The 22195-nt window shown below is 39.7% G+C and overlaps 2 protein-coding genes across 4 annotated transcripts in view; one reads left to right on the forward strand and one right to left on the reverse strand.

Moving 5' to 3' along the window:
- nav1b (neuron navigator 1b) overlaps nucleotides 1–11000 on the reverse strand; it is a 121968-nt gene extending 110968 nt beyond the window's left edge. For all 3 annotated transcript variants that reach the window (XM_051947989.1, XM_051947988.1, XM_051947986.1), the window contains exons 1-2: nucleotides 10201–11000; nucleotides 9967–10055 (exon numbers count right to left, since the gene is read on the reverse strand). In XM_051947989.1, coding sequence (XP_051803949.1) covers nucleotides 9967–10055; nucleotides 10201–10985 — 874 coding nt within the window. In that variant the 5' untranslated portion in view covers nucleotides 10986–11000. The remainder of the gene's footprint in view (nucleotides 1–9966; nucleotides 10056–10200) is intronic.
- Nucleotides 11001–15031: 4031 nt separating this feature from the next.
- Nucleotides 15032–18428, forward strand: LOC127533931 (uncharacterized). The gene is made up of 4 exons (XM_051948057.1): nucleotides 15032–15940; nucleotides 17113–17274; nucleotides 17370–17462; nucleotides 17898–18428. Exons 1-4 carry the CDS (start codon nucleotides 15413–15415, stop codon nucleotides 18225–18227), a joined length of 1113 nt encoding a protein of 370 aa, XP_051804017.1. The 5' UTR covers nucleotides 15032–15412; the 3' UTR covers nucleotides 18228–18428.
- Nucleotides 18429–22195: the final 3767 nt, after the last annotated feature.

Raw genomic sequence — 22195 nt, forward strand, 5'->3', positions numbered from 1 at the left:
GTTGTTTCTGTGTATATATGAGTGTGTGTACACACATGGTAGAGCAGTTTCACAGCTGTCTGTTGCGCATTTTGCTGGTCAGCACATGAAATCATTTTTGAACTGTTCAGCTGCTATGATGCAATGGGCTCAGGAATATTAGGAAGATCTCCACATGTGCTCCAAGGGGAAAACCAGTGTGAAAAACAATGTAAATGTGTATATAGTCACATGTAAAATGCTGTACAAAAGCTTTAGATTTTTTTCATTATGTAATACCATCAGAGATTGATCCCAGATTTGTTGTTCAAAAAAACAAGAGTATCAAACAGAGTCATAAAGAACTATATCCAATGACATGAAGAACAAGAAGTTCACCAAAAGAGGGTAAAGCCTTGAGAGAGCCCTGATCTAAATCACAGAGTCAGTGTGGGATTATGAAGAGAAATGAAGCACATGGGACAGCCTGATTCTACAGAAGAGAAGTGTGACAAGTTCTCAAAGACACTCAAAACAATCTACCTGTTAAGTACCTTGACAAACAGTGCGCAAATATACCAGAGAACCAGTGCTGTCTTAATAGCAAAGTGTAGTCAGACAAAATATTGAGTTGATTTAGTGTTTTTGTTTGTTTACTACACTTTGTGAGGAGTTAGTTAAATAAAAAGTACTTATTACATTGTACTTCAAAGCTTGCATGTGCTTAGCATCCATAACTTTTGCACAGTACAGCATGTCGAAGCATTGTGTTATAAGCACATGTAGAGATTGCATGGTGTTGAAGTCATGTGGTAATTAATGCCTCTGAAGAAAGCTCTAATGAGATCAATGTGCTGGCTGGAATGTGAACAGCCTGAGGGATGAAGACTGCAGTTTTGAGGGGTTTTTTTTCCACAAAAATTCCCCTCACGTGCTGAGAAATAACTTATTCATGACGGACTCAAGCTGCAGGAAATGATAAGTTTCAGTCAGGCTGATTAATTTGTTCTCTTGGATTAATCCTAGAACACAGGTTTCGAAATTTGAATAATTTTAAAGTGTGATTTCTCAGCAGAGATCCTAACTAAGCTGTTTTTTCTGCTGTATGGAATCATCATTAAACAGCCCAATATTTCATCATCCAGCTAACTTGTAGTTGAAGCCAAACAGCAGCTTACTCAGAGACATCTCTCTGCGCTACAGTCAAAAATAAAATTTAAGTGTCCCCAAGGTCCATCTGTTGGGGACGAGAGAAACTCCCAGACAGGAGGTGAAAACTGATCCTCCCATCAAACCACTCAGACTCTCAATCCTGCATCTGTCCACCTTTAGCAGACGACCACTTCAGCTGTTGGTCTCGTCTCCCCCAGAGGAGGCTGACTGGAGGCTCTCACCATTCAAAGTCATTAAGATAATTCAGAAGCCACTGAGAGGGCTTTGTAACAGCCCAGCGCAATTTTGCGAGGTTGTGTTTGAAATTCAGCAAAGTATTTAGTATTTAATAATCAGCAATAACAAATAGACCAGACATGTTAGTCGCAATAACTTCCACAAGTTTCAATTTGGTCCCTGAACAAAATATTCAGACAGTGCAGTTGTTTAATTAGGTGTCGCAAAGAGAAATTAATCAACTAATCAAGTGTTTGATTATTTAATCATCTAAACTGACAGATGCTAATTGATAACAGGTAGCATTTTGGTGCTGCTAACAGATTCAGTGTAAAAATTGTCAAGAAATAAATGCAGGCACATCACTTATTTATTTCTAGTCACATCACATTCAAATTTGCTTTCCATATATGCTTAAAATTTGGTCCATATATTCATATTGCTCACAGTGTGCAACAACATTTGTGATCACTCTACTTTTCATCTAGCAAGATTTGAGTTATGAGTAAATATCTGCAAAATCAACCAGAAAAGCACTCAGAGGGTGTAGTGCTCCGCCAAGCCTGTTCATTCCTCCATATGACTTTGTCAGAAATGCCCGGTGTAAATAGCACCCGACCCCGGCTTCCTGCCCTGCAGGTGGTAGGCCCTGTGTTACTTCTTCGGGCTGTGCCCGACCGAGCCCCACGGGACCCCAAGGTTCGGCCACCAGACGCTCTTCTACGAGCTCCCCCCCCAGGCCTGGCTCCAAGGGAAGACCCCGGTTTCCCTAACCCGGGCGAGGTAGCGGCTTCACCTTTTTCTGATATCATCGAGGTCTTCTGAATCGCTCTTAGTCTGGTCTCTCACCCAGGACCAATTTGCCTTGGGAGACCCTACCAGGGGCTTATGCCCGAGACAACATAGCTCCCAGGATCACCGAGACACTCAAACCCCTCCACCGCGATAAAGTGGCAATTCGACGGCGGGTGTCAGAAATGCAGCATTTTTTTTTTTTTTAGAAAAATGCAGCATTTGTTTATTATTATCTATTCGTCGCGCCCCCAAGATGGCTGCCGTAGCAGAGTCACAGCTGTGGCACTCGGATCACTGTCGTTTTAAACTTAAGTTTTTTAAACCTACATCTCGTCTACAGACAAGTCTGTGCCGTGGCGAACGATCTGTTTTTAATCAACAGAGAGAGGCGACTTTCTCTTTCTCAATTTTGCTCATTCTGGGCGTCTTCACCTGCCTGCATCGCTACCTGTTGCTACCCGAGGACAATGAAAGAGCCTACTCTCCAGCGGTGCATAGCCAATTTCTCCTTTACTCAAATTTTTTGGACAAAGGACATCCACGCGTACATGGACCACACCCGAGGGAAAACAGGTTACGGAATGCTAGGACTGCTTTATTGCACTATTTAGTGTTAATCCTACGACCAGGTGATGTTGAATTAAACCCTGGGCCATATGGGCGTGCGGGAGTGCCCGACAGCCTAGTGCCAGAGCTACCACCATTAGCAGCGGGGTTTGCCGGGCTAGCGCCTGAGCTATTATCACTAGCAGCGGGGTTTGCCGGGCTCGCACCAGAGTTGCCATCACTAGCAGAGGAGTTTTCCAGGCCAGCATCTGAACCACCACCACCGGCGGGGTTTGCCAGACAAGCACCGGAGCTAATACCTTCAGCAGCGGACCGCGGGCTTGGACCGGAGTCATCACCATCTGAAGGGGGCTGCAGGTTAGCGCCGAGGTTTACAACATCAGCGGCGGGTCATGGGCTAGCGCCGTGGCTAGCACCACCAGCAGCGGGTCACGGGCGAGCGCTGGAGCTGGCACCGTCAGTAGCAGGGTCTGTCGGGCCAGTTCTGGGGCTGACACTGCCAGAGGCCGGCTGTGGGCTAGCACTGGGGACACGTCCTTCAGCGGGCCACACGCTAGCATCCAAAGTAACAACTCCAGCTTCGGGGTCGGAGCTGAAACGACCTCCACCATTTAAAGTTACTTCCATCAAGGTAACAAACAAACAACTGCAAACTAAACTGCTACAGACGGTGAACCATGCAAAAATACTTTGGGATCCACAAGTTAAACCGAAGGGGATTTTTGGAGGCCATATTAATATCAGAAGCCTCCTGTCTAAAACGGAACAACTGGAAAAACTTTTACATGACTCTAATCTGGACTACTTGGGGTTGTCGGAAACCTGGTTAACAAAAAATACCCCAGTAGGCTCTTACACTATTCCAAACTATAATTTATTTAGAAGAGACCGACCAAATAAAAAAGGTGGTGGTGTATTATTGTATGTAAAAAGTAATATCCAGTGTGCACAGATTGATCTTCCTAAAAATGACCTGGAATGTGTGGGAGTCACGATCTGTCTATCCCCCGAAATGTCTTTTAATGTTATTGTGTTGTACAGGCCACCTAATGAGAAGGATGTTTTTTATGATATGTTGAAAGAGATTTTGAAAGCCTGTAACAATAAGGAAATTATTTTAATGGGTGATTTTAATTTAAATTGGTTCGATAAAACACGCTCTAATAAGCTACGGCTTTTAACTAAACAATTCAACTTAACTCAAATTATTAAAAATCCAACGAGAATAACTAGGTCCACCAAAACATTGTTGGACTTGATTTTTACTAATAAATGGGATTGTGTAAATAGAACTTATAACTTAATAACAGGTCTATCGGACCACAACTTAACTCTGGTATCGAGAAAACTTTCAAGGTTTCGGTATCGAAATCAAAATAGAGATAAAGTATATATATCTCATATTCCAAAACGCGATATAGAGCTGTTTGATATTGAAATTACAAATACTGTTCAAAAAGATCTAGTTTGTGGGCAGGACACTGAGCAGGCTTGCAGCACTCTTAAAAATTATATTTTTCAAACTCTCTCCAAATTTACAAAAACCCAGGTGCGGAAATTTAAAAGTAAAAAAATGCTCCCATGGTTAAGTGAGAGGCTATGGTTTTTAATGAAAGAAAGGGATGCTGCCCTGAAAAGGTATCTTAAATCTAGGCTCAACACTGACCAGCTGCTCTTTAAAAGCCTACGAAACAAAGTCACAGGACAGCTGAGAAAAGCAAAAGCTGACTTTTTTCTAGAAATGATACAACAGGCCAAAGGAAACAGTAAACTGATATGGAGGTGTATTGATAAACTATCTGGGAAAGAGCAGACTAGCAAAGGAACCATTGAACTTGATGTAAACTCTCAAAATAGTGGAGCATCTGCTCCTGCTATACAAACAACTGTAAAGGACAGCTTGAAGGTTGCAAATATGTTTAATGAGTATTTTATCACCTCCATCTCAGAGCTATGTGGTCCCTCTAACATCGAGGCACCAACAACATCACTATCAGCCTCTGTAGGGTCTGTAGCTTGTGGTTTTACAAGAGGGTTACTTCCCTCTCGGTTGGATGTTCTGAATTTAGAATATGTGAATGAAGAAAAGGTCAGCAAAGTTATTTCGTCACTCTCTAATTCCAGAGTTAAGGATTCATGGGGACTTGACCCGTTGTTTGTAAAGAAATATAAAAATGTTTTAGCAGCACCACTTGTGCATATAACAAATCAGTCTTTCAGTGAAGGTGTTTTTCCCTCCTCTCTTAAAACAGCAATTGTAACACCTATTTTCAAGTCAGGTAGCAGAAAGGATATTAAGAACTATAGACCCATTAGTATACTGCCTGCGGTCTCTAAAGTTATTGAAAAAATTGTTGCAGAACAGCTGATTGAGCACCTTGATAATAGCAATATTTTACATCCCATGCAATTTGGTTTTCGTTCAAAACACTCTACCGACACGGCATGTTGTTATTTCCTCGAGGTGATCAAATCCAGTCTTGATAAGGGAGGGGTAGTTGGGGCCATTTTCCTGGATCTTCGTAAGGCATTCGATACAGTGAACCACTCTGTGCTGCTGAAAAAACTGCAAAATTTTAACCTTTCCGCAAACACTATCAGTTGGTTTCAGTCATATCTAGCAAATCGCCAACAGTGCGTAAGAATAAATGACAAAACTTCGCCGTTCACAACCTGTTTTACAGGTGTGCCCCAAGGGTCTATTCTGGGGCCGTTACTCTTCAGTTTGTACATCAATGACCTACCTTCCATCTGTGATGATGTGGAGGTCTTGATGTATGCAGATGACACGGTTTTCTTTGCACATGGCTCTGATGCAAATTCTGTCGCATCTAAGCTTTCAGTTACAATGGGAAAAGCACTTGAATGGCTTAACAAGTCATGCCTTACGTTGAACACAGAGAAAACCGTTACAATGTATTTCTCCAACAAGCAAAATCTAAATGCCCCCCCTAATATCTATGTCGGTAGTCATATGATCAAAAACGTAGAGGAAGTAAAATACTTAGGTGTTATATTGGATCCTACGATTAATTTTAAAAAGCACGTCAAAAAGATCTGTCAGGTTTTAAAATTTAACATTGTGAACTTCCAGCACATTAGGAGCTCTTTGTCGCTGGAAGCTGCAAAAACTTATTTCAATGCTATAATTATATCCCATATGTTGTATTGTATGTCATCATGGTCTCAAGCTAAGTTGACAGTTCTAAACCCTCTTAGGGCACTACATAATCAGGCCTTGAAAATCCTAGATAAAAAGCCCCGGCGGTACCACCATTGCAACATATTGGAAAAATATAAAATTTTAAGCTTTGACAACCTGATCAGGTACTCTGATATCCGCCTGGTACATAAAATCTTACATGACGCAGCACCACCCCCTCTAAAGACCTATGTACAGCTACGCTCTCAACTAACCAGTAGAGTGCTTAGGTCGGCGTCCAGGGGTGACTGCCACATTCCCAAAAGAAAGTCTGCCTTCTCTCAGTCAGCCTTTTCTTACAAAGCCATCAAGGAATGGAATGGGCTGCCTGATAATTTTAAGAACATGGCAGATTTCCACACCTTTTCTCGGGCTGTTAAAAACTGGCTGTTTGATCATCAGTCCTGTTCGCATTAATAATACCAGACGGGTATTTGGCCATCAGATGATACCCTCGTGGGTACCATCTGATGGCTGCCAGACTACTAGATTATCAGTGCAAAAATAGTACAGTGTGTATTTATAGTACCAATCTGGTGTAGAGCTATCGGATGCTGCCCTTGTCGGTGCCATCTGATAGCTACCACCTTTAGGATTTATGAAACTATTTTTTCGCATACAACTCTGCACTTTATCTTTGTACTTTTGCACTTTGTTTTTGTCATTTAAATGCACTTTAAATATATTGTAATTGGTTTGAAAACAGTCTTCCTCGTTATACTTTTGCATTTTGATTATTGTTCTATAAACCAACAACGTTCCATACATATTTGTAAATATTTTAAGATTGATTTTGATTTTGTTTTGCATTAAGGTAATGTGTTTTATATGCGTTGTTTTAAATAATGAATGTTTTTTATTGACCAAGGACTACAGATGGAAATTAGCTTGAAGCTAAATCTGGTGCAACCATCTTTTAATGTAACTGCACGCTGTCCTTTTACAAATAAACTTGAAACAAACAAACAATTAGTTATTGATGATTAGAAATCATGGCAACATAGAATGTGGCCATTGAATATAGACATACCCACAAATAAAATGACCTTGTACTGAATACAGACATGTTATGCAGGTGTATGTTATGTATGGATACTGAATCGCATGATCTAAATATGTAGCAGGCAGCAGAAATTGATGGGACTCAGAAACATCCCCACAACTTAGTCAATTGTTCCTTGCATAATTTCCAACAAATAAGCCCTGATAAGTTCACAGGGATGGATTTGTAGTAGGATCGCAATCGTGATTGTCAGCAGGCAGCTGATGTAGTGTTCACTTGTTGTCATGGTTACAGTGACGCCGTGCTGTTTAGGGAATCTTGAACAAATCCATGGATTCAAACTACAAGCCGCAGCACTGCCAGATCTAATCAGGTGGTCCATGTGTCATTTATGACCTTCACTTGATCCAAATCCATTATTCTGTTGTTGAATAATGTTGCAAACATCACAGACAGACAGACAGGCAAACCACATCGATAGTCACATAACTCCACCATGTTCCTTGGTGGAATAATAATATTCTCACTATCCAGGATTTTGTGTTATTACACACTAATTACAAAATGTTGGCGTTTAGCACATGTGATGTTCGCCGTAGTAACCATCATAGCTGATATGCGCCAGCAGGTTTGCAAATTAATGTCAGAATAAGTCGTTATTAAATCCCACATACTTCTCAGTGGGGATATAGACTTTGTATTATTAATGTCAAATCTTTTGTTCTTTGAAAAGCTGAAGATTAGTGTTTAATGTAATGATTTGGACTGAGGTGAGTTTTAATATTAACTGATGAAGCTTCTGAAAAAATATGTACCAGTCTCACAAATAATTTTATTGTCTTAATCCACGGATTTGTTAAAGCTTTCTGTATCATTGCAAGATAGCAGCACGGTGTCACCGTAACTATGACAATAAATGAATGCTACATCAGCTGCCTGATGACATAGCGTAGCGATCCCAATCATCACATGATTGGGATCCTTCTACAAATCAACTGCTGTGGACTCATCGGGACTTATCCATCGGAAATGACACAAGGAACAATTGATTAAACTGTGGGGGTGTTTCCGAGTCCCATCAGTTCTCACCGCCCACTACATATTTAGGTCACGTGATTCAGTATCTGCACATAACATACACATGCATAATGCATGCCTGTGCTCAATGCAAGTTCAGTTTGTCTGTGGATACATCTACATTATATGGCCACATTCTATGGTGTCGTGACTTTTGCCACAAATATTTTCAAGATTTAGAAAATGATACAACAACTGAGCAGCCTTGACGAGTACTGCAGTCCCTGAGAGCTTTTCTTGTTTACGGTAAAGCTATAACTATGTAATTTCTCTATAATTGTCCTGTTTGTGTCTGCTAATGATGAACTGCCTTCACTCAGCAAGATAATTTCCTTAAAATTATCATATATTGACCAAGCAAAACACTGTGTTTATTGTGTGTCTGTATTTCATTCTCCGAGCAACAAGCTTACATGAGGTACGGGGTAGTTGCCGGCATCAGAACAAACACAACATTCGATTTTTGAAGAAATGAAGAAATTTGATGATAAAAGCACATCAGAGGACACAAAAAAACTTTTAGCAACAGAACTGCGTTGACAGCGTTGCATGATTTAAGAGAAGCGCTGACTACCAAGAATCTGTTTTCCCACATGCACATAAAGAAATTAGTGAAGTACTTGAGGAAATTGTGATACACATAACAGGTGGCACAGACAGTCTGAAGCTTTCATTGTGAGTTGGCGGCAGACTTGGTGAGAACAACTGTCGTGCTGAATAGAGTCCAGTGTCATAAGTTAGACATATAAAAGCCTGGGTGTTACAGAATGCAGTATAATATAAATGACAAAAACAGCGCTTGTATAGTCAATTGGTCAACCTCTGAAAAAGTATTTTTTTCTCAGATTTAAGTAATTAACCACGCCTGACGTACGTCAGCGGGGTTACTGCATTTGCTTCGGTATGGCGGCATGGCTCAGTGGGTAGAGTGGACGTCTTGCAACCGAAGGGGTGCCGGTTCGATCCTCGGCCCGTCGTGCTCATGTCAAGGTGTCCCTAGTTGCTCCTGATGGGTTGTGATTAGCGCCTTGCATGGCAGCTTCCGCCATCAGTGTGTGAATGTGTGTGAATGGGTGAATGTGATGTATCATGTAAAGCGCTTTGGATAAAAGCGCTACATTAATACAACCATTTACCATTTATCTGGCTGGGTAAGTATGTATGTGTGTGTGTGTATGTCCGGTCAGATATCTCTGCAAGTCCTGAAGTCAGGATAATCAAACTTGGCACTGAAGATCAGTCTAAGGTCCCCTGCTCAGTTGTGGAGTTAGAGGTCAGCAGATCAAGTAGGAAGGGATATACGTAGGATGATCAGAATTGATACAGAGTATCATGCATGGGCGTGGTTCTGCCATCTACTGAGGGCTTGTCTAGTTTCTTCTGTGGTAGTAACACTACAGAAGGAGGGGAAGAGCTTTGAAGGGACAGAGGTTTAATTCGATTGCAAGTCAAAGAGTGATTATAATTTATGCACTGCCTGCTCATTAATTTTAAGGATCTCAGATGATAACCTTCAGATGCTACCTTGTTTTATTAATGGGCATCAAGTCAGTCCTCATTTGTCCCAGTTTCTGTTTCTCACAATCCCTTAAAATGTTAGTGAGGTCCTTATCACAGGCTACACGGATCAGAGCTGTTTTTGTGTAATTGTCTGTTGTTCCTTTGGGGCTTTGTTTTCTGTCATTTCTTTGACTAATGGCAAAAAAATGACAGAATGACATAGGAGAGAGAGAAATGAGGAATCAGATGTAACTTAACTACTTATGGCCTTCGCCTTAAACTTTATGCCACCAGGACATAAGGGATTATGGTCTAAAAGTTATTTCAAATTTTCCAGAAATCTGAATAAGAATGATTTGAAGCACTGGCAGTGGCATATGATGTCAAACAAAGGAACGACTGATTTATAGCATGTAGTGTGTCCAATGTTCCCAAAATGAAAAGATCATTGGGAAAAGATTCAAAAGAGACTCACCTAGATCATCACAACAGACCTCCATGGAGTCAGAGGAGCAGTCACTAAGGTCATCCAGGGTGGCATCTGTATCCTCATGACCCTGAAACCTACAGGAAAAGATGTAAATGTTTTACACAGAAAGAAAAAAAAACGGAAAATGCAGAAGGCTGCATCATATTCAACGTGTCCTGAAAAATAGACAGTAGTCTCTAACTTATCTTTTCATCTTGAAAGGTGAAACACTACCCTCACCTGAACCTGAAAGGAGCAACAGCAGCCATGTTGGTTTTTCCTGGCTCGCTCCCTCTGTGCAGCATGTTGAATCCTTGATAAGAAGCCTTTGATTTGTTACTGAACACCTCTCCTTCAGAAGCTCCTAGGCCATGATCTGAGAATCTCCTCATCTCTTTTGCGAAGTTTTCCAGTCCAGCTGAAGACACCCCTGGGACATCATTCCCGTTTGCACCTTTAGTATAAAGCAGACGTCTTCGTTCGTGGCCTGACTGAACATGAGCTGAGAGGCGGTGAATGGCTTCGGCTTCTTGTGTGTTGTCTATGTTCCTCACACGATACTTCCCAAAGGTCCAGTTCTTGTTTGTGTTTCTCCTCAGCTGGAGGTCTCTCAACGCCTTCTGAGTCAGCATGCTATTGTTGAGGTCTAATGTGTCTTTAGAGCGTGGGACTTGCCTCTTTGGCACCTGAGGGCTGCTGTACGCGGAGCACATTCCATCCGTTCGCTCTGTAGCCGCTGGGCTTCTATTAGAATACATGCTGGTCTTTTGCTGCAGCAGGTGGTTCTTGAAAGCTGTTTCTCTCAGCAGCTCTGCAGGGCCTGAAGAAACAGATGATAAAGAGCATGAAGGCCATCGTTTGGCAGGGTGCTGATACTGCACTGTGGGATTGGGGTGGGCGCTGTACTCCTCTTTGGAATCCATCTTGGAGAGAGGCATCATGCTTCTAGGCAAAGGCAGACTCGAACTGACACCAGCGTCACTCTGGCTTTGAGATATGACTTTGATTTTCGCTCCACCGCTCATGGTTGCTGACAGTCAGTGGACTGAGATCTGGAAAAGAAAGCAGGAATATCAAACATGAGCCATTGTTCATGATTCTACTACACTTCTTGGGTTTTAGTTATATATTTACACCAAACACTGACAAGGGTGGGTTTGCTGTTTGTAAGGTTTGAAAAGAAGACGTTTTAAGAAAAAAAAAAAGCATAAATTAAGAAAAAAAAACACTTGACATCTGAAATTTGTTAGATTGAAGGGATAGCATTTCAACCCTCTCCAACATGAGAAAAGGTGAGTCAGTACACAGAGCAGGCACTGATGTGATAACTAAATGCCAACATCTTCATCAAACAAGTTTGGACAAGAAGTAAAATGTTGCTATGGAGACAGTGAGGTACACTGTGGGCTGCAATTTCTGCTTTTTCTAGCCTACATTTACTGATATAGTTTAGATATTTGGTTTGCATAATCATATTGAATGCAATGACAACTATCAATAAATTATTTAAATACTGAAAAAAACCTTAGAAGCCTAATGGTTGTCAGGAAAGTTCTGAAGCTTTGCTTCATTAGTTGATGACACATTATGCAGATCAAGATCTCTCAGTTCAGCCCAGTTCAGCCAAAATGTCCCTGAATGTCTCTCACATGATAGTTGGTCTCAGGTAAATCAGTCTTGGATTACAAACATTTCATTTTTGGCAAATTTTAAATAGAGATATATAGAATAAAGACATTTTGATAAAGCATTGCAATTCTAAACATAAATTTGTTTAATTTTCCCAACTGGACCAAAAGTTACACGATTAGTTTATGGAACATCGGAAAATTTGGCCGATATGAATGGTATTTTTCAGCCAAAAGATAACATGTCATTCAAACCCACTGGAGGGTTTTGACATTCGCAGGGTAGATGTGAGGTGCTCCTATAATATATAGCAGAGCAGCCATTTGATTGGTTAGCAATTTAACATAATTGTGTCACAGACAATTCATTTGAAACCATGGTAAAGCCACACATGTACACTTTACATACACAGCCTTAAGCAAGTAGAGTTTAATCAGTTGCCAGGGGCTTAATTTTAAGCATACAAACTTGAGAGAGTGATATCAGTATTCTTATTAACATTGAGAAATTGCACTGAAAAGATGTTCCTTCATCCTTGTTAGGTGTTACTCTTTAAATACAAGAAAAGCACTCAGAAAGAGCAGTACTCCGCCAAGGCTGCTCAATTGTTGTGTGATTTCGAACAGATGAAATCTTTGAAAAAAATGTGTGATCGGCAGTGGTCCATTTGTAGTAGGAATCGCAATCATGTGATCATCCACAGGCAAGTGACTCCTTGGCGGAGTAAAAAATGCACTTCTTAGTGTGAATTCTCAAAATCTATTTTACCTTACTAGTGTAAAACAGTCAGAGGTCAATAAAATAACTAAACATCACAAAATAACAAGGTTGTGAAACTTAGTGTGTGAGTCAACACAAAAACATGAGTGGTAGACAAATACAGATTGCAGTATGACGGTCTATAACGCTAGCTGTAGACATCCATCTCTGCTCTGTGCTGCAGGATAGATACAAGCTTTCAATAAGATTTATACAGTACCAAGGACTGTAAAGCAGCTGCACATTCCAGACGTCTGCCTCACAGAAAGAAAGTTTCTCTAACCACATGACCTACTGCACTGTTAAAAGTGACAAGCTCAATTAGTTATCATAACTTATTTTTATAAGTTCCTTTCAATGAACATAATGAGTTTTGACATCTGAACTTAATTTTACGAGTTTTTGGGATTGCAACTCAAGGTTGTAAGCCAGTTCAATTAAATGTCAATTTAAATGTGTTAACACAACTTGACAATGTTAGTTTAAAAATGGTAACCGGATCACTCAAAAACTGGCGATGGCAGCAGTATTAATGCGAGGTACAAATAGTGCCATAAATTTGGACTTCATCTTATAAAAGACTAATAATTATGATTAGTTTTTTTTCACACACTTGAGCAGGTGCTCCATCCGGTTGCTGTTGTCTATGAACTGTAGAAGAAAACACCGCCTGAACAGACTGAGGACGTGAAAGTCAAGTGGCGGAGGACTGCTTTCTATCTGCAAGCTTGACACGAGCGGTGGCAACTTGACAGTGCCCTCTGGACATAGCGGGAGAGGAGCGAGTGGATTAAGATAAGTTGCTGTCACCAAAATTTGAATGCAGTCCAGTTTGAAAATTGGTTGTAAATTAAGTAATTTCTTTCACGGTGATATTTTTAAACACGAGGCATTGATACAACAACTTGGTAATGCCGAGCAATGGTAGTGGAGGTGAAGCTAGCTAAACCATAACCGGGTGTACTTTTATAACTTTGATTAAAATGAATTACGGGTAGCTAGGACGAGTTTTGTAATATGTATTCGCTCAAAAGCACATTCATGGTGCTTGCTATGACTTATGTTTGGTAACAGTGCTTTTTGCAGGTTAGTCAGCGCCTCAGGAGTAGCATTGTGTGCCAGTAAATAGCCATGTCCATAATTTTTCTATTTCGTGCGCGCGAGCCTCGGCGCCTTTTGGGCGCGATACACATCAATTGCCTGTTACTGTCAAGGTAACAGGCGCACTCAAATAAAATTAAAATAAAATACAGACAGCTAACAACACCTTTGTGCATCGTATCGTGTTTGTAGGCGAGTGAGCGCCTCAGGAGACGCGTTTTTGTGCGCCAGTAAGTAGCCATGTCCCATTTTTTTTCGTGCGCCAGAGACTCGGCGGGTTTTGGCTTGATAAACGTTACTGCTGAGGAAAGTTGCTGGAGGTGAACCTAGCAAAACTGTACTCCACTGCAAATTAAAATTTTTATTAAGGGAAAATGCAGACAGCGAGCAAGAGTTTAGTGCATTGTGCTGTTTGCAAGTGAACTGGCGCCTCAGGATAATCCCCGTAGAATGTCAGTAATTAGCCATATCCCGCTTTTCTTTCTTTATTCGCGCGCATCTTGGTGTGTGTGTGTGTGTGGGGGGGGGGGGGGGATGAGGGGCTCTGTTTCCACTTCTTTTAGCGAATGGTTGTGTATTATGTTCAAGATTTTTGTGCATGGTGCTGTTTGCAGGTGAATTAGCACCTCAGGGTACGCCCTGTACAATGACCAGTAATTAGCCATGTCCCAAGTTTTGTTCTTTCTTGCCTCGCATGCTTTTTTGGGGCGCGCGCGTGTGTGTGTGTAGGGGGGGTCTGTTTCCAGTTCCTCTGGCTAATGGTAATGTACTATGTTCTGTGTTCTGTGTTTTAGGTGCAGATGATCAATTTTAGCAAATTTGACCACCACCGTGGATGAAGTTGAACTGTAAGTTTTGCAGCTTTGCCACTTATAGTGAAAGAACAATTGTCACTCATTACAAAGACATTCATGGACATGGAAGAAGAGGATTGAGTTGCATTTTCCCCAACTGTCTAACACTGTTACAATCCCATACTCACTCTCTGTCTTCCTCTCAGGGTGTTGATTTTGAAATTTATGATATGTTATTTAGCCTTTTTGTACCATATGCTTGTATTCACAGCCAATATGACACAAAAATGGCATAAACTAAGGTATGTTATTACAGCCTGTCACTACTGTTAAACTTTGGATTATTTCAGTTATTTCTCTTTCCCCACACTGGTGCTGATTATTGAAATACTAATGGATTTTTTTGTATTATTGATCTCCTCTCACCTACTAGAAGCATCTCAGTATAAGGCAGCACAGTACACCACTAACACCACTCACACACTTATTAAAAAAAAACTGTCAGTATCTGGTGAAGGGCTGCATATTTATATGGCTAAAATTGTAGTAGAAACATTACATTCTATATACTGTTATTGGTTATGAAATTTTTTTTTAAAGATTTGCTCTTAAGAAAAGGACCTCTGATGTGGTCAGCTTTTGCCTGTAGTCAGGACATTTGTGATTAAAAATCTTTATGACCATGTGTGTGATGCTGAGTGCTCTAAATAGTTTATCCTGAACATTTTAACTTAAAGTGCATATTTTTCTCCATTTTCAGGATAAAGTGGACCACAATGCTGCTACGTGTCATAGTGTCAGAAAATGAAATCAGACGTCTTTCAATTCAAGACATTCCCTCAAGCGTTGAGGAACTGTACCAGGTGTTACGAACCAACCTCAGTCTGAGAGGAGGATTCATTTTGCAGTTTGAGGATCCTGATTTCAATAATCAGTTGTGCAACTTAACAGACATCAAAGACCTTCCTGTGGACTGGGCAACTTTGAAAATTCTGTTCACAGCTTGTGGTGATGCCTCAGACTCTACGCTGGACACAGCCAGTCTTCCATCCCTCAGTAGTGGGGATTCTTGCGAATGGCCTGACCCCTTTCCAATTCCACAGTTTTCACATGATGTGGAGCTCCAACTGAAAGAAGCAAATTGTAGATATACTAAAGATGGAGCTGTGATGATGATTCCTAAAAGCTTAAAGACTGATGTCCTTGACACACTTGCAGACAGTATGTCTAAGATTAGTGCTTATCCTGAGAGGCAACACTATAAGAATGTAGCCAGAGCACTGGTGGAGAAGCATCCCTGTCTCCGAGAACCAGGCTCCGAGAAAGGATGGTGCTCATGGTTTCACAGCCTGAAGTTTAAGCTTGGAAACTACCGGCAAAAGTTAAGTGCTGCAGGTTGCCCTGAAGTGGTCATAAACAAACGAAAAGGAGGAGCCTCAAAGGGAAAATGTGTCAAGAAGTCAAAAAGAGGTGAAGTGAACTACTGTCCTGATCCAGCTGAAGGACAGAATCCTGAAAACATGGAGGAAAAGCACAAGATAATGGAGGTTGAAATGCTGAAAAGTGTCCCCGATCACCAGCTGCTAGAAGATATGATGGTGGCTACGTTTTCCCTGCGCAGAAAAGAGATCGTTGGAGATCAACCACACATCACAGAACTCATTTCCCGATGGCCAGCTCTGTTTCATGAGAGACAGGTACTTTATTGTGCATTAACCTTAAGGTACTGTTGTGGGTTTTTTCTGCCAAAAAGGGTTGAACATTAGAAGTAATTGACCATAACTTTAATTTATGTAAGATAGTTAAAACAATTTTGGTGAGGAAACGTAATTATACATGAATTTTTAAATATGTGATTTCAAACATTTTGAAATGTCAAAAATTAACTAAGGAAAAATTTACTATCCTTGCGTCCTGTTTTGGCCATTTAAAAGCCACAAACTTTAGCTGCTGTAAAAGAAAAACATAAATACACACACACACACACACACACACACACACATATATATATATATATATATATACACACACACACACACACACTTTTTTCCATTTCTCTTAATTAAGCTCAGCTGTATTGTATGAAAATGTTTTTTTCCCTCTTCTTTTGCTTGGTTCTCTTCATCAGGCTCAGCCCTGATTAAAAAAAAAAGAATATTTAAAAAAAAAAAGCATTTTAACCTTTAAATGCCAATGTCATAGGAGGTGTCACTGATTTGGGGAAAAGTGCTATATAAACAATTTTCAATATTAAAATGATCAGAGGCTGGAGATATTTTATGTGCTATCAGTCTTGTCTCCAGTCTCCGATCATTATTTATATTAAAAGTCTGTCATTTTGTGTGTGTTTTTTCCCCAAATCAATTATGTTTCCATAATATCCGTATTTTAAAAAAAATATTATTTTTAATAAGGGCTGATGTTGAGAGAGATTTGAGCAACAACAAAAAAAAAGAAATATGAAAAAAAAATGAAACAAATATTTATCTGACTTTTTACAACAGCTAAAGTCTCTGCTTTTAAACAGCCAAAACAGAACATATAGAAGTAGAGATTAAAATATGATGCTGCAGAAAAAAAAAATCATGCAATGAAGCCAATGTTTCACTAACCTTTGACATTTCCAAGACTGTGATGGTACATAAAAAGTTTTCAGTCTCTGATCAGTTTTACTTTGAAAATCGGCCATTCTGTTTTTTGTTTTTTTTCTAAATCGGCGACATATCCTAAGGCCATGAATTAAAGCAACCTGCAAAGGGTTAAATGGTACCCAAGGGTTATTTACACAAAGAGATTTTAATCATTTTCTATTAGACATTGTGGACTGTGTCTTATTGAGAAATATGTGGATCATTTTCTATCTCCTCAGGTAAGGGCAGAATTCAAGAGAATCGTCACCACAGACCTTCTGGAAACTTTTCTCGATGGACTTGATGACCTGGTCCCAAGACTGCTGGAGCTATACAAAGCAGGAACCAAGTCTGGAAAGAAGCAGTCTCTCAAAGCAATTCTGGACTGTCTTGCTAAAGATGTAAGTGAAAGTGTAGATGATAGAAAATTAGCCACCATTTGTGGTGTTTTTTGATTATTTTTTTTTATCTTACTGCTTGTCTTTTTGTCTTGTAGGAAACGAATGAGAGGAGAAGGGCGGCTGTCCTACTTGGTCTGCCACACTACATATCAGGCGAAGATCCATCAAATATCATCAGGATGTGTGATGTAAGACCACAATCATTTTGTAATGCAAAACTATGTGTTTGTGTACATTTTTGTCTGTTTCACCTGTTTTTTTGTTTTTTTTTAAAGGGCCTGTAAGGAGTTTCTAAGTAATTACAAAAACGGTCTCACTTTTAGATATATGCCTGATCAAAATACACACTTTAAGATGAGTTTTATAGTATCAAAATAGGTTATCTATAAATGCTATTCCTTAGCTTCACGGTGGGGTCGGACAGGGCTGAACTGGTTTCCGCCTTCCGTAACTAGAAAGGGACAAGTCTTTGAGCGTGTTTGTATGTGAGCGTGAGCAAGGGTGGGAGGTAGGGGAAGGAAGTATAAAAGCAGCGCAAAGTGTTGGCACATAAACGGTGATTAACTGTTGTGCATCCTGAGCTTGCATACAAAAATGGTCATACATCATTTCTTCTTTTCAAGGCTCATGTTGGGATTCTGGATGGAGCCATGAAGGGGTTGCAGCTTGGCCTCCTGATAGGCTTTGAAGGTGGTCAACAAGGTGCCATTCCAGTTGAGATCTTCGATGTGGCAGTTGTGGTCGAGGAGACCATTGTGCTTCACAACATTAAAGATGTGGCACAAAGCTTCGCCATGCTTATGGGCATCATCTACTGTGTGAATCTCAAGTATCCCGATGCCATGAAGTACTCATTTGAGTTTCTTCAGAGAGTTGTGATGAAGATTAAACCAGACCAGGCCTCGGCTCGCGTACATGGACTGAGAAACAAAATCTTGAGGTACAAACTGTAACGGCTTGATTTTTTTCAAAACAGCACTGTTTGTGTGTGCATGTTGAGGACTGTTAACTATTTTCTACATAAACCTACAGGATTGTCCTGATCTATGTTCAATGAAAAACAATGTGTGTAAGGGCAAATGTGGAGGTTAGAGATGGTTTACTGTTCACTGTGTACTTTCCAGGACTCTCTTGAGAAATTATACTGTTATCTGCATGGCTACACTTGTTTTCATGTTATCCAATTTTTGGGGTAATTGTGAAAATAAATGTTTGAACATTTGAGTTGTAAGTGTATTCAATTCTCATAAGAAACTGGTGAAATTGCTTTTATTAGTCAAGTCAAGGGATAAAATTGGAAAATACAAGTCTACTTAATATGTAATATTAAGTTCAATTGCTGCCTTAAAAATATGAGTTAACTTGAAAAGGCAATTGAAAATAGTTATTTTAACTTTAAAATTTAAGCTAAAAGGATGTACACTTGTGTGTTCCGTTCACTAGAAAAAGCAAGTTTACCTGAATGGACAACATAATATTTTGTATTGTATTAACTCAGAGTATAAAGTTCAAACAACAAATGATCATCAATTAACAATTGTTATAAATGAATTATATGAGTTGAAATAGCATCTAACTGTAAGTTTCCCTGATGAGAGAATGCAAGTTTTCTGGAATGAAAAACTTAATTTTGTGACTTGTTTCAACGCAGAATATCAAGTTCAAACAAAAAAAATATCATCATCCAGGGAACTTAGAAAACTTGCATTCTTGAGTTGAAAAAAACTTTTCTTGAAGTTGAGTATACTTACATTTTTAAGGCAGCAATTGAACTTAAAATATTAAGTTGAATGACCCTGATAATTTTTACAGTGTGGGTGAATGGAATCATGAATGAGTGGGAAAGAAGAAAGAGGAGAGATGCTTGAGGGCAAGGACCATTATACCATTGTGTATCAATTACAACATCAAAGCAGACTGAAGGTATGGAAAGCCAGACTTGTCACAAGTTCAAATTCCTCCACCAAGAGAATTGCTGAAATAAGAGAAGTGAGCCTAATGGTGTTAATATGACCTTCAGTTGCACCTTTAAGAAAAGCAGTGAAGCAGCTGACCTTAACTCTCTGAAAAAAAGAAAAAGCATTTTTCAGGAACAATGAATTTAAATCATGTTGTATATTCAAAAATGTATCAGGCAGCCCAAAACAAACTCAATCAAAGCATCACATGAAAAGGTGCCATATGTTTCAACAGCTTTTCCTAATATATTCCTGGTCCTTTATCCACAACCTCCAGTGTGAAACATGTTGTGAAAGCAAGTGGCAGTCTGACACCATTTGGCAAACGCTCCAGGAGAACGAGTCCTTTCAGGCTGTGCCAGCACCGGCTGGCCTCACCACGGCCTACACATGGCACGTCTATGCCAAAGAGATAATGGTGAGCCTTCCGCAGTCCCACAACCCATCCCCACCATCCCATCATCCTGTCATCTAATGCTGACAAAAAAAAACTCATGCTTGCAGAAGTGGATTAGGGCAATGCTTTTAGACTGAGATGACATAGTTCACCAGCAAATAAAACTACAGTGGAGCAGGACACTGAGCTAGATGTCATCCTTTCAACTTTTCTGAAAAAAATTTACTTTTAAAATTCAGACTTTCTTCTTACATGTACAGTCTACACAGTGTCTCAGTTTAGTATGACACTTCTGATCATTTTAAGCTTTGCTACCTGCACAGATGACAAATAATAAATCTACATAAAGGTCATTCCAGAATTAGAAGACATTTGAGCTTCAATTTTTTTTTGAAAAATAAGCCTTCTCTTTTACAATTGTCTGCTACATATTCATCAGTGATAGGTAATAAACTATCAAAGGCTTGATTGTCTCAGCTAACACATCAATGGTACAATTTTTATTCAATGTCTTATTTGTTGTTTGCTAACCCTACTCTAATCACAGTAACAAGGTTGCTAATCCATGCAAATGCAGGGATGGGATCAGCAAGTTCTGATTTTAGCGGAAAGTTGTTGGGGGGCGGCTGCGCAGCGACTTCCAATCGCTGGGCCGTTTACGATCGTCGTTAACAAGCTATCGTTAACATCGTTACCATCATGCGGGAGTATCAGCGACAATAAAGTGTTCAAACTTGTGAAATCAGCGTTCAAATAAATGAAATCCGCGGAAATCCGCGGATCTGCGGTAAATTCCCATCCCTGAAAAAAGCGGAATTCCGCGAATTCGCGGAAAAATCACATCCCTGAAATGTTATTTTTTTCTCAGAAGTATAAAATATTTAGTTAGCTGTTACTGCTGATCAAGAGGACAAACATACTGATAGATAAAAGTAAAGAAAAAAGCAAAAACAATTTGTCTATCCTGAAAATATGCATGGGTTGCATGAGGGAGAGTGAGACATTCAATCAAGGTTGTCAGTGGAATGAAAATATGAAAAACAGAAGAGAAGACATAGCTTTACTCTACCTCTTCTTTTGGAAAACTGCTTGATGATGTTAATTCCAGCATATCATGTGATTCACTGTTTCTTCTTCTTCTACCAGCTAAAAAGGTTGTGCTAACAGGGTTGTTGTGGGGCGCATGTTCCATGTATAATAAATATTATGCTGATTTTTAAAAAAATGTTCCCACTATTACTTGACATGAATGAAACTAAAAGAAGATTAAAAATTCATTTTAACAGGTTTATTTGACATTTAATTTAGTCATCAGGTGGTGGGACAACACAAAAATTGCAATTTATGGGGAACTCCAGACTTTTTTTTTTTTTTTAATATTTCTAAACATTCTTTTCGCCAAATTTTTTTGTGTAAATTCACATAACAACTGCATGTTTTAGTATTTTGTATATGGATTATTTGAAATTTGATGAGTGGGATGTAAAATGCCCTCCACTCTGGTATGACCCATAAAAGTGATGGAAAATGTCTGAATGAGTAGCCAAAACTGGATTAGCCCAGTCATGTACTTGTACCACTTCCAACATAGCCCAATGTCAGAACAGATTCAATCAGCGGAATAATTACTGGTCAGTCGATCAACAACAACAAAAGAAAGAAAGAAAGAAAGAAAGAAGAGTAATTAATTTAATAGTTTTCAGATATTTTGTAGACATAAGAAGATAACTTTCAGAATAATTAATATTCCTAAAAAAATCACTGGCTGCATGCTCAACATTAGATGGCTGTATGGGTTACAGCTGATTAAGATTCATTACAGAGAGAGGCTGTCAGAGTTCTTGTTTGATGTTCTTATGTCTGTATATGTAATATAAACTCAGTTCATTCAGCTCAAATCCTTCAAATCCAGGGCTCCAGACTAACTTTTTTCCCCCCAGGAGCACAGTGGCCCCCAACTTAAAAGTTTAGGAGCTAAAGCAGAAAATTTAGGGGCGCACAGCAAAATGGACGTGCAAAGTAAATATTCACATTTCCCCATTTTCATTGTATTACTGATAACTACTTGAACAATAAATGCAGAAATTACAATGTTTTCAATTCACATTTTGTTGTGCAGCAGTTGACAAAGGTTGATGCTACAGGTACGGGTCCGTACCTGTAGCATCTGTACTAGAGGTACGGACCCGTTAAGGTCACTGAAGAGCTGGCGCCGGTTAACTGCTATTTGCTGCACATTACAGGCAGTTTATATGAATGACTCTGACAGCGAACATTGTATAATTTAACCAAAAATACACCGTCTCCTCTCACACTTTAGACATTGCAGTTTTTACGCTTTTAGACGCCGTGTCTAAATTGTCTGAAGTCCAGTTCCTATTAATTAGTTTACCGCGTTCAGTGGTGGAAGCGGCTGACGAACTCCATTGCAAATGTTCCCATTTAATTTCGGACGCTAATTTACAAGATAAAGTTAAGGATGTCGAATATGAAACAAACACTCGTGAATGGTGAGGAGCAGCTCTTTAATTCGGCATGAATTTAAAAAAAAACCACAAACTCGATT

Source organism: Acanthochromis polyacanthus, chromosome 5, assembly GCF_021347895.1.
Source record: "Acanthochromis polyacanthus isolate Apoly-LR-REF ecotype Palm Island chromosome 5, KAUST_Apoly_ChrSc, whole genome shotgun sequence".
In the NCBI taxonomy this organism is placed as follows: domain Eukaryota; kingdom Metazoa; phylum Chordata; class Actinopteri; family Pomacentridae; genus Acanthochromis; species Acanthochromis polyacanthus.

Excerpts from the sequence above, each read along its gene's own strand:
- LOC127533931 (XM_051948057.1), top strand. The coding sequence starts at position 15,413 with ATGATGATTCCTAAAAGCTTAAAGACTGATGTCCTTGACACACTTGCA. Across the intron at positions 15,941-17,112 it reads CTCTGTTTCATGAGAGACAG|GTAAGGGCAGAATTCAAGAG; the intron begins GTACTTTATTGT and ends CTATCTCCTCAG. Across the intron at positions 17,463-17,897 it reads ATATCATCAGGATGTGTGAT|GCTCATGTTGGGATTCTGGA; the intron begins GTAAGACCACAA and ends CTTCTTTTCAAG.